This window comes from Aedes albopictus, chromosome 2, assembly GCF_035046485.1.
Source record: "Aedes albopictus strain Foshan chromosome 2, AalbF5, whole genome shotgun sequence".
Lineage (NCBI taxonomy): Eukaryota > Metazoa > Arthropoda > Insecta > Diptera > Culicidae > Aedes > Aedes albopictus.
Window position 1 is genome coordinate 191,106,637 of NC_085137.1, and position 15,263 is coordinate 191,121,899.

Sequence of the window (15,263 nt, forward strand, 5' to 3'; positions counted from 1 at the left end):
ACAAACGTTGAAAGGCGGCCGATTGGAATGGGTTGCTTTTGTATGCTGCACTCTAAAAGGGACAAGAGGGCTAAGTAATGATGGTATTATATTTGATTTTTCACGGTTAGCATAATTTGTAACACATACGGCAGCCACCTAGTGGGAAATCAATTCTTTTTCTGTTGCTGCCGTGTATGATAAAACGGTATGATGAAGGGTTCGTATTCAAATGCATTCGGATATGACGCAATAAATCTCATTTGACTACTATATACACTGTTGTACTTTTTCAATCATTCATCTAAGTCATTAAGAGAGCACATCCTACACATTCATTTATTAAATAATAAAAATTAAAATCACATGCCAGCACTTTTGTTTGTTCAATTGATCGCCTACAGCAACGAGGGCAGCGAGAACCCTTTGATTCCGAAAAGGGCTCCCCACTCTCAACACTACTTCAGCACTTCCTTTATGCCGTTCAGTGGGGGCATTTCCTTTATCGTCCGGCGGAACTCGTTCAGTTCGCAGCACAGGACGTAGCCCAGCTGGGGTTTACTGTAGGAACTGTTCTCCCGCAGGGTGCTGATCCACGTCAACTGATCACAGATACTGTTGCAGAAGGAGTCTTTCTCTCGTTCGGCGTCCGTTAGCTGCGCCTTATTGAAAACGGCAAACGCCACGGCTCTGCTCTCGGATCTTACCACTGTCCAGTGGAACTTGGGAACCGGGAAGCGATTCTCTTTCAGGTAGACGTCTACGTTGTGGTTGTTTTTGTCTTTGAGCGAGAGAACTCCGTGAGCACCGGTGTAAATTTCTACTTCTTTGGCGTCCAGGTCAGCAATGTCATCGACCAAGTTATCAAAGTTTTCCAGGAGTGATAGATCCTTGACAATCTGATAGTTCCAGGCCAACTTCAGAACTGACTGGTACTGCTTGTGGGTTAACAGGTCTTCATTGACGTATCGTCGGGCTTCGATTTTCGGGATGTTCTTGTTACCGAAAACTCCCTTGAATCGCTCCGCGTGGTCGTTGATGTTCAATGCTTTGTTAAGTTCAACTTTGTATCGAGAAGTGGGATGCTCCCGTCGGAAGTATTCGGCATTGTTGGCGGTTTTCAGAGCGAGAGCCTCAACCGTATTGGTTCCGGATCTGATCTTCGTGTGAACGAATAACGTTTGTCCACGTTTAACATCATAACAAGCCTCACCAAGAATGTAGGATCTGCTGTTCACAGGGTTGGTGTAGCCATACTCGATCGATCTCGCGTTGCTCGGGCATCCACGAACTGGAACGATGATTTCTTCGATTGACCGAGCTTCGCAGAAAAGCTCTGAGATGAAGTTCTTATCCTGACCATCGACAACTGAAAAAGTCAAACAATTAGAAACAAATTTAAAAATTACGTGAATAAACCTACCGAGTGTCTTGTCCTTCTTGCATTTTGCCCTCAGTACTTTTTCCGACGAAAACTCCCGGAAGTAGTTGGGAGCACAGGATAGCAGAACTTCATCTCCAACCGCTAGCGTGATGTCTTCCGCTTCGTCGCTTACACTCTCCGTTGAGATCAGCGTCCCGTCCAGACTGAAAATCAGCGGCGAAAAGAACGACCAGTCTGGCTTCAGGGGAAGAATGCAATTTCGTTCGATTGCTGAAACGATGAAGAACCGTCGAAAGAGAACTGATAAAATTTTTATTTTGCGTGTGCTAAATTCGGAGCCCGGTCAAAGTGCAAACGAGATTTCATGAAAGTGCAGGCATTGTGTGTCCTTAGAAAGCAATGATCTTCAAGTGGGGCGTTATCTATACATCCTTGTAGGAAATGTGAACTCATTCTGCGCTGATGTCAATTTCATTGAGTATGTTTAGAAAGATTGTTGGAACTCAATCCGGTAACAGTCAGTTCTCAGTTATCGGTGACGACAACTCGGCGCAGTATTTTTGGGTTCACAGGGTTACGAATCTTACCAAAATATTCATTCAGTATGATGACCTGTGCCATTGTTTATTTAAAGCCATTGCTCTATTTAGCTCCACTGGAAGAATAAAAAAATACCAGATTGACGATCTCACTGGTTTTTCGTAAAGATTGCTAGTTGAGTTCATGGGTTGTTATTATTTTGCTTGAATGGTTGATGGAGGTGTGTTTATTGGGTTCATTGAAAGTTGCTGAAATAATTTTATTGATGCTTTTTTGTTTATTTTGATTGGTTACTTTTGTATAGGGACGAATAAACAAGCTGATGTCAAGGTTTCCGTAGGAAATTTCCGTTCTGCATTGTACGTAATGAACAGCTTACATTCCAGCCAAACTTGTCATTACATATCCTAATGTCCAGAGTTGTATTGTCCATATCATATTGTCCAGAGTTGTATTCGCGCCGCATGTGGCAAGCATTTTTGCCGTTTCTTATAGACGAGCACAAACCGGATATTCGGGAGCCCGCATGACCGAAGCGGTGTAGATAGTGTCGGAAGCAACCATGGCCTGAAAGGACTTGAGTCAGGTGGAACGTTATTTCCCCATGGCGACTCTTAACCCAAATATGTATCAACCCTTGGAATACCCTGTGGGTTCAATTTCATTTAGTAGAACTGCCCCACGCGCGCTGCCATTTGATCGTGGACACCATGGTATGCTTCTTGTGCCGCACATTTCGAAGCACTCTTTGTCCTCTCCGATAAGGATACTGATAGGCACTATATCAATGATGACGCAGAGCGCATCGTATGACACGACAAGCTACGCGCTCGCAACTCTCAGTTACATTAGTGTATACGTACTTTCCAGTTTACCACGGTAGATTTCAGTACTTAGCGTCGTGCCCCAAGCTGGGGCGCCATACCTTAGTATGGACGAGCCTCACACTAACCTTGTGCTTACTGGCATACACCACAGAGCTATTGGACATCATCCGAGACACACTGTTGTGGAGAGTCTCTTGCAGACATAATCAACGTGGCTACCGAAAGTAAACTTATCGTAGGTAATCACTCCCAAGTGTTTGACAGAGCGCTTCGAGGTGATAGTGCAATCACCTACACTGATCATTGCTTGCTGCTCTGTCTTTCGGTTGTTCACATCCAGCACCTTAGTTTTGTGGTGATCCAATTCTAGTTTCCTGGATCTCATCTACTCCTCCACAACCGCGATCGAGTGGTCAGTAGTCAATTCCCCTACTTCGATCGACTCACCGTAGACCTCCAGCGTTATGTCGTCAGCAAAGCCGACGATCTCCACTCCCACCGAAAACTCTTATCTCAACACCTTGTCGAACATTACATTCCATAACACCGGACCCCGGATGGACCCTTGCGGGACTCCTAGCCCTGAGGTGATATGAAAGCATTTCTGACCCACCTCCATGTCGTAAACTAGTACACGAATCTGGAACAAACTTCCGAGAATCTTGTACAGGCACCCGGATATCCTTAGACGTAGGAGCGCTTCGACAAAAGCCGCCCAACTAGCACTATTGGACGCATTCCTTACATCCAAATTCACTACTGCACAGTAGCGAATCTCTCTTTTCTTACGCTGGAGCATTATCTTGGCGGGTTTTTCACCCGACAGGATAGCGCTACGGTCGACCTCCCCTTCCAGAAGCTGAAGTGGTTGCTCGAGAAACCATTCCCACCTCGGTATGCCTCAACATTCTGTATTCAACATTGTACAATATGCCAACGGGTCTCCAAGTGGTTTCCCCGCCTTTGGCAATCGTACCAGGCTCTGCCGTTTCCAAACTTCTCGAAAAACTACTTCGTCCAGGCATTTCCGCATAGCAGACCTGAACATCTCGGGAGCCTCTTCAATAGCTACTTCTAAGGCCAGGTTCGGAACTCCGTCCGGACCTGGGGCTTTACCAACGCTAAAAGACTTTGCTATCACCGCACGTTCCACATTCGTGACCCTCTCCTCATCGCCACCTCCAGTCCCCGACTGTCCTACGAAAGGAGGCCAAGGACTAGGATTATGACGCGGAAAAAGCTCCTTGATGATCGCCTCCAACATCTTTGGAGATTGCTTTGTAGGAGCCATTACATCTCTCGTCTTGGCCATTACGATTCTGTAGGTATCGCCCGCATTGGCATTGGCACTTTGACAGAGACCCTTGAATCAGGCCTTTTTGCGGTCTTCAGCGCAGCTTTTGCAGCGGCGAACACCACCCGCCGTTCGTTTCGCTCATCCTCAGTTCGTGATCGTTTAATCCTCCGTCTAGCCCGCAGGCGGTCTCTCATTCCTAGGCTGGACTTGCATAAAAATAGTCACATCACATGCATAAGAGAGCAGCGCTACCAGCTCATCCCGCTTAGACCGAGTAAATTTCGCTCACGATGGAGTGCCTACTTAAATACCCCTTCTTTGAAGTATTATCTTATGATGTCTTTCACTTTCGAGGGCTTGGCCTTGGTCTAGCCACCTCTTTCTATACCCGCTGCCTGCTGTTGTTGTAGTCGATACTGTAGCGAGCCGCCAGATGATCGCTTTGATTGTAACCATGGTCTACTCTCCAGTTCGAACTACTTGTTAGGCCAGGACTACAAAATGTAACGCCAATAATCGACTCCACACCGCCCATGGTACCGGTACTGACATTAGTCAGGTGGACATGGCCAGTGTCTCTAGCAAAATCTGACCCCGATGGTTCGTGAAACGGCTTCTCTATTCCTCGGCCCAGGCACTCAAGTCACCTGCTATTACAACGGGCCTTCGCCCTGTCAGCACGGTCGTCATACAGTCCAGCATCTGCGTAAAATGCTCGATCGACAACACCGTGGAGGCGCATAACAGCTACAGAAGAAGACCCCATTAACTTTGGCGAGCACGAAGCCCTCATAGGTAGTAGACATCAACTCCTGGAAGGGGTATTTACCCGGCGTCGATATCGCCGCGATTTTTCTGATCACACCCGCGACTCAATTTCTATTGCCCGCGGGTAATCGGTATGTATCCGCTTTGATGGCGCTATTTGTCCCCTACTCTGAAACTGCCTGAAAAAGCAGTTGCTGAGCTGCGTGATAGTGGTTCAGGTTCAGTTGTGTTACCTGCACTGTGATTTGTCCGCTGCGGCTTTTCTGAAGGCCGGGCACCTAGGACCACCTTGTTGTTCGTGGATTTCCCAGAACAATCATACACGTGGGTGGACTCATGCAGCCTTGTACCATATGGCCTTCGCCATCACATCGGCTACAAAGATTGCTCCTGTCCGGGCTTTCACAGTCCCATGACTTGTCGTTTGGTTTCAGACACCTGAAGAAAACCTGCGGTGGCTTGTGCAAGGTCAGTTCGTACACTCACCAGCTCACTTTGAGCTTTCCTCCATCTAACGGACTTATAAGCGTCCGCCACAGGTAGCTGAACCAAGGGCACCTGTGTTCCTGCCGGGTCTTTTCGTAATCGAACGACTACGGTGGCCACCTGCACCTCGCACTGTTGCCACTGTACCGTGACAAGCTCTTCCGCGTCAGTGATCTTGTCTAGGTGTTCAACCATCAGAATCTCTTCCGCTGTGAGTGCCCTCACCTCGATACCATCACCAAGGACCTCTTCCGCCAGACATTTGTTGGTGGCGCCCTTGCGCGTTTTGTCATGCTTGAACTCGAGTATGTCTAATACCACAGAAAACTGAGGTTTATCTTTGTTTTCTGCCATATGGAACTTTGTAACGGTCATAGCAGAGTATGTCGTCATGGCCCGTTTACATATGTGATAATAATGCGTGACAATATTCTGTCAGACAATTTATTCCACGCTAGTATCCTTTACCTTGCCGCTAAAAATTTAGCTGCTAAATCTGGGACAATAAATTGTCCGACTGTGTTGGTACCAAACTATCGTAATATAAACACTTCCCTATCTGCCAATAAAACTGGCGTGATGGCATAATTAGCTGTCAATTCGCCTAGCAGACCGTTTACATGATGCTAATTGTATCGGACAGTCTAATATTCTCATTATTGTCAACTAGTTTAGCACCGAATTCAGAAGCTTCTGATTTTATCATGCTAATTTTATTGTCTGCTAAAAAGTGTTTACATTGCGCTAAATTGACGCCAATACTGCTCGAAAATGAACTGTCGCGTAGAATTAGCAAATATGTAAACGGGCCATCATGGTCCCGTTGCGAGGCGCATCTAGCATCTTATCACGCTTAGATCAGTTTACCTTTTTTCCAAAAAGTGCACAACCGCAAATATGCGTAAATGATACTCAAATATAGGTTAACAAAACTCAAATATGGGTAATGTGGACACACATATGAGTAATTGTAACCCAAATATGGGTTAATATTACCTATAAATGAGGTTGTGCACTTTTCCAAAATATGAGTTTTATTTACCCATATTTGCGTAAAGTTTACGCAAATTTGAATAAAATTTACCCATATTTTAGAAAAATAGGTAAACTGATCTTAGCGTGATGATTTACATTGTCATATTGTCATTTTTATTTCCTGTGTTCGCCGTTTTTAGCATTTAAGCGCTCGTGTCGCTTTGTGGACTTGTGGGTTTTAACGATGAACATTGCCATCGTGAAGTCAAATCAGGGCGAACATTTCTAGTGCAGATGAGAGGCTCTCTTTAAGTCTCCTCTCTTTCGATTATAACATGCTTGTATTTATAAATTATGATTCACTTCTTGTGTCGGATGGTAGATTTCCGATCACATCACAAATTGTTAAAATATCCACTGTGACATCGTAATAATTTAAAGAGAATCGGAACAAAGAAAGCCTCTCTTTTGCAGATTGGACTTTTAGATATGTTTGTCGTCAAATCCTTACAGGCTTAAATCACAGAGATCAGGCGAACATGCTCGAACAAAATTACTTTAAAATCTTGTGCACGCTAAGAAAAAGTTACTCTAAAATGAGTAAGATTCACACAAAACTGAGCTAAACTGGAACAGCTCAAAAAATGAGTAAATTGCATTTCCAGCGATAGCGCAGGCCCAAGTGCAAAAATCCAAACAGTTTAAGCCGTATAATATTCTTCACATCAGGAAGAATATTATACAACTTAAACTGATGAGATTTTCGCACTTGGGCCAGCGCTATCGCTGGAAATAAAATTTACTCAATTTTGAGTTGTCCCACTTTAGCTCCAAAATGAGTGAATTTTCTGACCGTGTGTAAAGAAAAAAACAAGCGGCATCGACGGTGACTTTCCCAGCTAAAAAATCGTTTCGACATCATGATGGCGCTTACTAAAGAAATATTCCGCACCTTTAAATTATCCTACTCAGAGACTGTACTGTATTTGGTCAAATAACAAGATGTTTATGATTATTTCACTAATTCAACAACAAAATTTGGGCAACGCATTGATAATTTGTTACGTCGCTTTCTATTAGAACTGAGTTGAACAACAATACAGTTATTGTTTTTCAAGTAAATCCAGCACATTCTCTTGGTGGAACTATATTGGGGTGCACACGTGGCAACAATAGCGCCAAAATGTAAAACAACGGCAAATTTGTACCTTTTTTTGAAATGTGACAGCGCCACGTAATGGCCACATTCCCAGTTATTGCAAAACAACTGTTGCAATGCTTTACACAACCGCACTGCATGAGCTTGGAAGTCTGTTCTCTGTGCTTAAATCCCTTTCACACATTTTAAATGTATTATTGTTGGAGCTAATACCACAGAGAACAGACGTTTAAGCTCGAACAAAAATACGTTGAAATCGTGTGTAAAGGATTTAGGTGTACCTCAACACCACCGGAGACTGCCCCACATATAAAGTCGATTTGACCCCACGATGGCAGTGTTCATCGTTAAAATACTAGCCCACAAAGCGATACGAGCGCCAAACGGCCAAAAACGGCGAGCATTGGAAACAAAAATGACAACACAACAATGAAAGGGATGGGATGCTAGCGCCACGTAACGGGAGCATAACCACATAGGTACTCTAATATGACCGTTACAAAGTTTTACACAAGGCAGAAAGCAAAGATAGACGTCTGTTCTCTGTGCTAATACCACAGAGAACAGACATCTAAGCTCATAGAAGGATTCGAACGACCCCCAATTGTAGAGGCGCTAGGTGAGATGAGGAGAAAATCGTTTGAGGAGAAACACAAACGCACCGCACGAGCTTGGACGTCTGTTCTCTGTGGAGTGACTCCGCCAAAATTTGCCATGGCGCAGCAAAGGCAAAGTGCACTTTTTTCACTTTTTCATATCGAATTCCGCATAGTAGAGAAACAAACGAGCACTTTTTAAAAAGAAAATTTAATTTTCTCTCAGATGCGCTTAGATCCGGTAGGTACTTACGAACAATTTATATGATAAATCTGAGGAGAGAGCTCCAAAGTGAAAAAAAAGCAAGAGTATGTCTCCGTCGGACGATCTTCCGGATTTTTTGTTAGCTGGCAGATCCGATGTCTGTCGGCGTGGGCATCAAGGATGATGATAATGGAAGCCATTACCAATGAAAAATGCCAACTACCAAGGCAAAATATTAGTTAATTTTGAAGACGAAAGATTGAATTTTCGATGTAAATAAACGATTTTCTCCTCATCTCACCTAGCGCCTCTACAGTCGAGGGTCATTTGAATTCGTCTATGCTTCCGTTGCGTGGCGCTAACGTCCTATGGGGCTGTCCATAAACCACGTGGTCATTTTTTTGGGACTTTTCAACCCCCCCACCCCCCCCTCCGTGATCATTAGTCCATACAAAATTTTTTATTTGTCCATACAAAATGATCATTGGCCGAACCCCCCCCCCCCCCCCCCCCTCATGACCACGTGGTTTATGGACAGCCCCTATCACTTAGGGGAGACTGGGGGGACTTCATCCCTTTTTCTTAATTTACTTGAAACTTTAAGAAAAAACACAAAACTAGATCCGATTTTCATACAAAATGGCAGGTAAACATCTATTCCAAGTTAATACACAACAGTAGGCCTTTAATTTTTTGTTAAAGTTTTCAAAACTGTGTTTTGATGGAGGCATGTCTTATGATGTATTTTTTTCAAAAAATGGGTGACACTTGATCCCCCTTTGAGCACATGTTTTATTTAAAGGGAAAATAATTCCAGAGTTTTCCTATTCATTTTCTTTTCGAGTTTTCTTGTATTTTTGATGAATATGGAGTGTTTGAAATTGTAAGATTTCCTTAAATTTTTAAGGATATGCCGTGTTTTCAAAATGGGGAGACTTGATCCCTCTTTTCTTGATTTGTACAAAAGTTATAATTATCTGACACATTTTATCGTTGAATAGACTAGAATTTCAAGTAAATAGAGGCTTCCGAATAGAATTTTATTTTTCAAATGTATAATGTGTGTGTAATCCTCGAGGGATCAAGTCTCCCCATGTCACTGTTGTGTATACTAAGCTGAATTAATTAAAATATGTAAACAACAGCCTTATTTGGATAAATAAGTTTGAAAGTATTTTATTTAAACTATGTGTTGTGAAAATTTGACACGATTCGGTTCATTTTTTACAAAGTTATTGATTGAGATTTTTCGGAATCGCCTCAAAGATTTCTGGAGGACTGAAAACAAACCATCAGCCGTTGAAAAATAATGCAATGTACAATCGAAATCACTTGTAGCCAAAACATAGTTGCTTGTCCAGGAGAAGTTTTGGAAAAAATTATGCTAGAAGAAAAATGTTTTTGATTCCGAGCAAATATGGGGGGAACAAGTCTCCCCAAGGAACAAGTTTTCTACACTTTCGTGTTGTCGTTTTTGTTTCCAGTGTTTGCCGCTTTTTGCATTTTAGCGCTCGTATCGCTTTGTGGGTTTAGTGTGTTTTAACGATGAACACTGCCATTGCGTGGTCAAATCGAGTTTATATGTCGTGCAGTATCCGTTAAGCTGTGAAGGCCCGTTCCAATATTTTTCAAAAATTCTTTCACTATGACACTTCTAGGGTCCCAAACCCCTTTTTTTCTCATCCCATAACAAAATTTAGTGTTGAACGGTGTAATCTACGGGTATGTTCTAAATCATCAACATTCTTAAGATTTAGAACTTTCGAGAAGTTACTGGTCGTCCAAAACACAAGACTCTTTGCAAAATTTTTAAAACACAAGACCTTTTGCAAAATTTTAAGGTTACGGAAGAGTGTCTGAAAGTTTGTGCACGTTCCAGAAAAAAAAACCTTTAAGAAAATTCTGGAACAACCCAAATTATAATTTTTTTCAGATTTTTCTGGAAGCTACTGAACTTTCCAAAAAGACAGGAAAATCCTCTAGAATATTCTGGAACATCAAACTGCTTTGAATACCTGGAACTTTCTAGAAGCTGCTGAAACTATAGAATTAGCAGAAAGAATAAGAAAACGAACCTTATGGAATTTTCTGGAACATATTTTTGATGCCGAGAAGGTTTGGGGAGTTGGTGAGCGTTCATGAAAAAATATAAAATGAACCTTCTAAAAAGTTCAAGAACATCAAAATTCATTAAATTTCGAGAACTTTCTGGAGATTAGTAAACGTTCACGAGAGAAGCATTCTGGAGAGAGATTCTGGAATGTTCTCGAGAACCTCACATAAATAGTTGAAAATTCTAGAAATCTCTAACACTCTCCTAAACACTTTAGAAAAATTGCATATAGATATAACGATTCAAATATGGTGAATTTGATTGGCCATGTTTTAAAAAATCGTGAAAGTGAATCTAAAATTTTCACAATTCTCAAAAACGTATATTCAATGATGTCACCTGAACAGAAGAATGAGTAGATATTGCTTGTGAATTTGATAAAGTTTGAAGAGACAATTAATTAATAAAATTTATGATGGAAATATATCAATGTAAATTATGTTCTATTTTTAGCAGTATATTCATTCCTGCAGTATAAAAAATGGAGACAAATCATCAACTTAGTTAATGATGATGATATGTGTTGAGTAAAATAATAGAAGCATATTAAAAAAATATCCTTTCGACGAGTTTGAACAAATATTAGAGTAGGGGGGGGGGCTCATAAGGTGGAGGGGGGGACTCTTGGTAGATAAACAACTCTTTACCAAAATACGTGATTGATAAAGCAATACTCTTACATAACATTAAAAAATGGGGGGGGGCGGCAGATTTGCCTCGAAGGGGGGGGGGGGCTGTCCACCTCCATCTCTCCCATTTTATGTTATGCATGACAATCTTATTCTAGTTTTGATTTGCATTTGAACTGCCTCAAAAATTTGACTAATGTTATGCTAATCTTACAAGAATATTTTCAAAAAATGCAGAAAACCAAAAAATATTTTGGGCCACCCCTTTGTATGGAGCCGCCCCATAGTGCACTCATTCAAAGAAGGTATCCTGCTTAGAGGGTTCGAAAAGTCTGTACAAGAGAATAAGGGGCTATTCATTAAGGTGGCCCACACTCATATGAAAAATAAAAATTTCGAAAAATGCCAAGTCTTACCTCCTGAATCAGTTGTTTTGGACTCCCAGAAGCTACGTTCAAAATTTTAGCAAAATCGATTGAGCGTAAGGGAGCGCTCAAAATGCTTAAAGTTTGTATGGGAAAACTTGGCCAAATGTATGCAAAAATTTTAAGTTTTCAAAATTTGCCGCTAGGTGGCGCTGTAAGCATTCAATAATCAACCCCTTTGGTATTATTGTAGGTGACTATATGCCAAACAACTTTGTCGAAGACCGTAAAGTGATCCACGTCTGTGAAAAAAGTTATAGCCTAGGTAAAGTGAGGAGAAACTTTATTGTTCTTTTTCCAAAAGATGTAGTAAAGGAATAATATCAATAATGGAATCTCAATAGTTTGCCTCACTTTGCCTAGGGTATAACTTTTTTCACAGCCGTCGGATCACTTCGCCATCTTCGACGAAGTTCTTTGGTATATAGTCACCTACAATAATATCAAAGGGTTTATTTATTGAACGCGTACAGCGCCACCTAGCGGCAAATTCGAAAACTTAACATTTTTGCATACATTTGGCCAAGTTTTCCCATACAAACTTTAAGCGTTTTGAGCGCCCCCTTACGCTCAATCGATTTTGCTCAAATTTTGAACGTAGCTTCTGGGAGTCCAAAACAACTGATTGAGGAGGTAAGACTTGGCATTTTTAGAAATTTTTGTTTTTCATATAAGTGTGGGCCACCCTACTGTTCTTAAACCACGCGAATTTTTCGAGGGGAGAGGGGTCTGTTCAAAGTCTACGCTCCAAACAAATTTCGAAATTTGTGTATGGACAGAAGTCTACAATAGGAGAGGAGGGGCGTCTGAGATGACTAAATTTCGGTCTTCGTGATTTATAAACGATTCCTAATCACATTATTGATTTTCACCAAAAGGTACTTCGTTTATACTTAGCGGTTGAATACCATGGATCCCATATTGATGAAATTTTCCCCGCTGATCAACGTTCCCCCAGATGATGATGGTATATCTGTAATTTCTAGCCACATTCAGCATTATCACTGTAGTTTCAGATTCTAGGTATGAGTTCAATTCGTACTTTAGTACAAGTAGTATTAAGTACAAATTGCAAGGTTATTGGCATTTTCAGCAATAAAATGTAGAACAAAATAATTCTACTGATATTAAAATTGCAAATATTATTACGCAATTAAGTCACTTGAGAATGAACCAATTAGATTGGGGAGTTCTAGAGGTAAATCGTAATTGCTGTGGAGACATACGTAGTCAAGCATTGGGCAATGATCTACGGTAGATGACCTCGTGTTTCACCTTTTTCCGAACTGCACAGGCTGTTCCATTATCACACTTTACCTATTTGAATAGTCATTTTTCAATCGTCACACCTGTTACTAACCCAAACACAACAAACCCCTCGGTTCAGCGCTTCCCCACCCGACAAATTGAAACTGTAATAACGTCTTGTTACGTTCCTTTGTCACATTTAAGCACTTTAATCAGGCATCACTTTACATAAATTGTTTTTCATTTGACCTTAGAGTGCCAACACTCGCCAATAATGGTCGGCTGGTCGCCTGCCTGACTGGCTATGTCTATACAACATGTCTTCGTCACAATCAACCATCATCATCATCGTCATGGCGCGACGACAACGACGACGACGACGAGATGGAATCACATTTCGCGCGGCATTTCATCTGGCTGTGTACTGAACCCAACGGTGGCGCATACTCATCATGTGCTTAGGTTGGCACTTTTGCCGCCCGTTAGAGCAGCTGATTCTTCGTAGTTTAGCTTAATTTGTTGCGCGATCTGAGCCTCTGGATTGAAGCAGCCGCGCGGTCAATCAAGAACACGTTGTCTGAAAATGTTGGAAGACTCCTTTTTTCTGCGACGTCACATACACGGTTCTACGGCACTTCAACTACCCTCACACAATTAGTTTGATGAACTGTTATTGGAAAATTGCATTTGCACTTCCTGAGAGGATCAATCTGGCGGTGCACGTCAGCGAACTGGCGTGACATGCTAATGGGAAGATCACTGCTTTCGAGAACACACCCACTTTTTCCGAGTCTCGAAGTTTGCCCAGAGGGGCTTGACCAACAATATAAACGAATCAAAATAGACAACTACCGTTTGCTGCGACGGAATACTGCTCCACGGCGAACACTAGACACACTGCGAGCATCACTTGAGTTTTCACTGATTTTGCCATTTTTGCCATTTTGTTCTATCACTATATCACAGTCTCAATCCCTATCAGGGAACAGGATCCACGGTACAGCTTCGGAATCCACCCACGACCACTCAGGAGGTTGGCTGGCCTGTTTCCTATTCGCCGCGGCTGTCAATTCCCCAGCTAGCTGTTCTCGCGTGTTCTTCGCTCAAATTCCAGATGCAACTAAGCCGAAGTTCATCCCGAGTTCGAAATTTATAACCTCTGCCGATGTGTTTGTGACCGCCGACTGATAACGACCACTGCTCAAGAGGCTGCGCATAGAATACGGATGAACTGTTGTTGGGAGCAGAATTTGTATTCTTTCTATGAAGACTATCATGAAATAAGTATTTTTACAAATGATTTGAAACTTATAGCGTTTTTATGACATACTTATTCATCAGAAACTGAAGAAATTTAGTCTTTCAGTTAACTCAAAGCCTACTTCATTAAACTTTTTTTCTAATCCTTCACACGCCCCTGGATGAACGGCATTGGCATAGCTAGAACATGCTGTTAAGGGGCACCAGCTTTTCAGTTACCTTTTGATGGAAGAAAATGTTTAGTGACTATCAATATCGTATCATTTTTTCATGTTCACTGTGTGGGCTCTATAGAAGTAGTACATATTTCCAAAGGAATGGATGACAGGTATCGTGTGTCCCACCTACAAAAAGGGCGACAAGTTGGAATGCGGAAACTATCACGCGATCACCTAGTGAGCACTGCCTACACGATACTGTCGCAAATTTTATGCCGCCGTCTATCACCGATTGCAAGACAGTTCGTGGGGCAACAGAGGCTTCATGGGTGAACGCGCTACAATGGACCAGATGTTCGCCATCCGCCAGGTGTAACAGAAATGTCGCAAATACAACGTGCCCACACATAATTTGTTCATCGATTTTAAATCAGCGTATGATACAATCGATCGAGACCAACTATAGCAGATCATGGACGAATTCGAATTCCTGGATAAACTGATACGATTGATCAAGGCGACGATGAATCGAGGGACATGCGTAGTGTGAGTATCAAGGACACTCTCGAGTCCCTTCGAATCTCGCAGATGATGGTCTTTCGTGCCTGCTGTTCAACATTGTTGTAGAGGGTGTAATGAATAAGGGGAACGGGGATAAACACGAATGGAAAGATTTTCACGAAGTTCGTTCAGCTGCTTGGTTTCGCTGATGATATAGATATTATAGCCCGCATATTTAAGACAACGGCGGAAACTTACTTCCGACTTAATAATGAAGCCATGCGAATTGGACTAGCCACCGCGCCCACCACCCCGAATTTCTATCGACGGTGTTGAAATCGAGGTGGCTGAAGTGTTCGTGTACTTGGGCTCATTGATAACCGCCGACAACGACACCAGCAGAGAAATTCAGAGACTTCGCAGATCTCTACGATCGAATAAAGTTCGCCATTACACGAAGTTAACTATCCACAAAACGCTGATTAGACCGGTCGTCCTCTATATTCACGAAGCATGGACCCTACGTGCAGAGGACCAAGTCCTTAGAGTTTTCGAACGGAAACTGTTGCGTACCATCTACGGCGGAGTGCAGATGGAAGACGGGACTTGGAGAAGGTGAATGAAGCATGGGCTGCATTAGCTGCTGAGAGAACCAACCATCGTCCACACCGCGAAAATCGGGAGGCTACGGTGGGCGGGTCACGTCATCAGGA

The 15,263-nt window shown here is 42.4% G+C and overlaps 1 protein-coding gene across 2 annotated transcripts; it reads right to left on the reverse strand.

Annotated features, from left to right (window-relative positions):
* Positions 1-247: 247 nt before the first annotated feature.
* LOC109408129 (uncharacterized) lies at positions 248-13,766 on the reverse strand. 2 transcript variants are annotated; one of them, XM_019681361.3, is made up of 3 exons: positions 13,484-13,766; positions 1,403-1,663; positions 248-1,348 (listed from the first exon to the last, which is right to left on the reverse strand). In XM_019681361.3, exons 1-3 carry the CDS (start codon positions 13,572-13,574, stop codon positions 438-440), a joined length of 1,263 nt encoding a protein of 420 aa, XP_019536906.3. In that variant the 5' UTR covers positions 13,575-13,766; the 3' UTR covers positions 248-437. The 2 variants fall into 2 exon arrangements, with proteins under 2 accessions (XP_019536906.3, XP_019536907.3); XM_019681362.3 differs by having other exon boundaries at positions 1,403-1,633; positions 13,484-13,765.
* Positions 13,767-15,263: the final 1,497 nt, after the last annotated feature.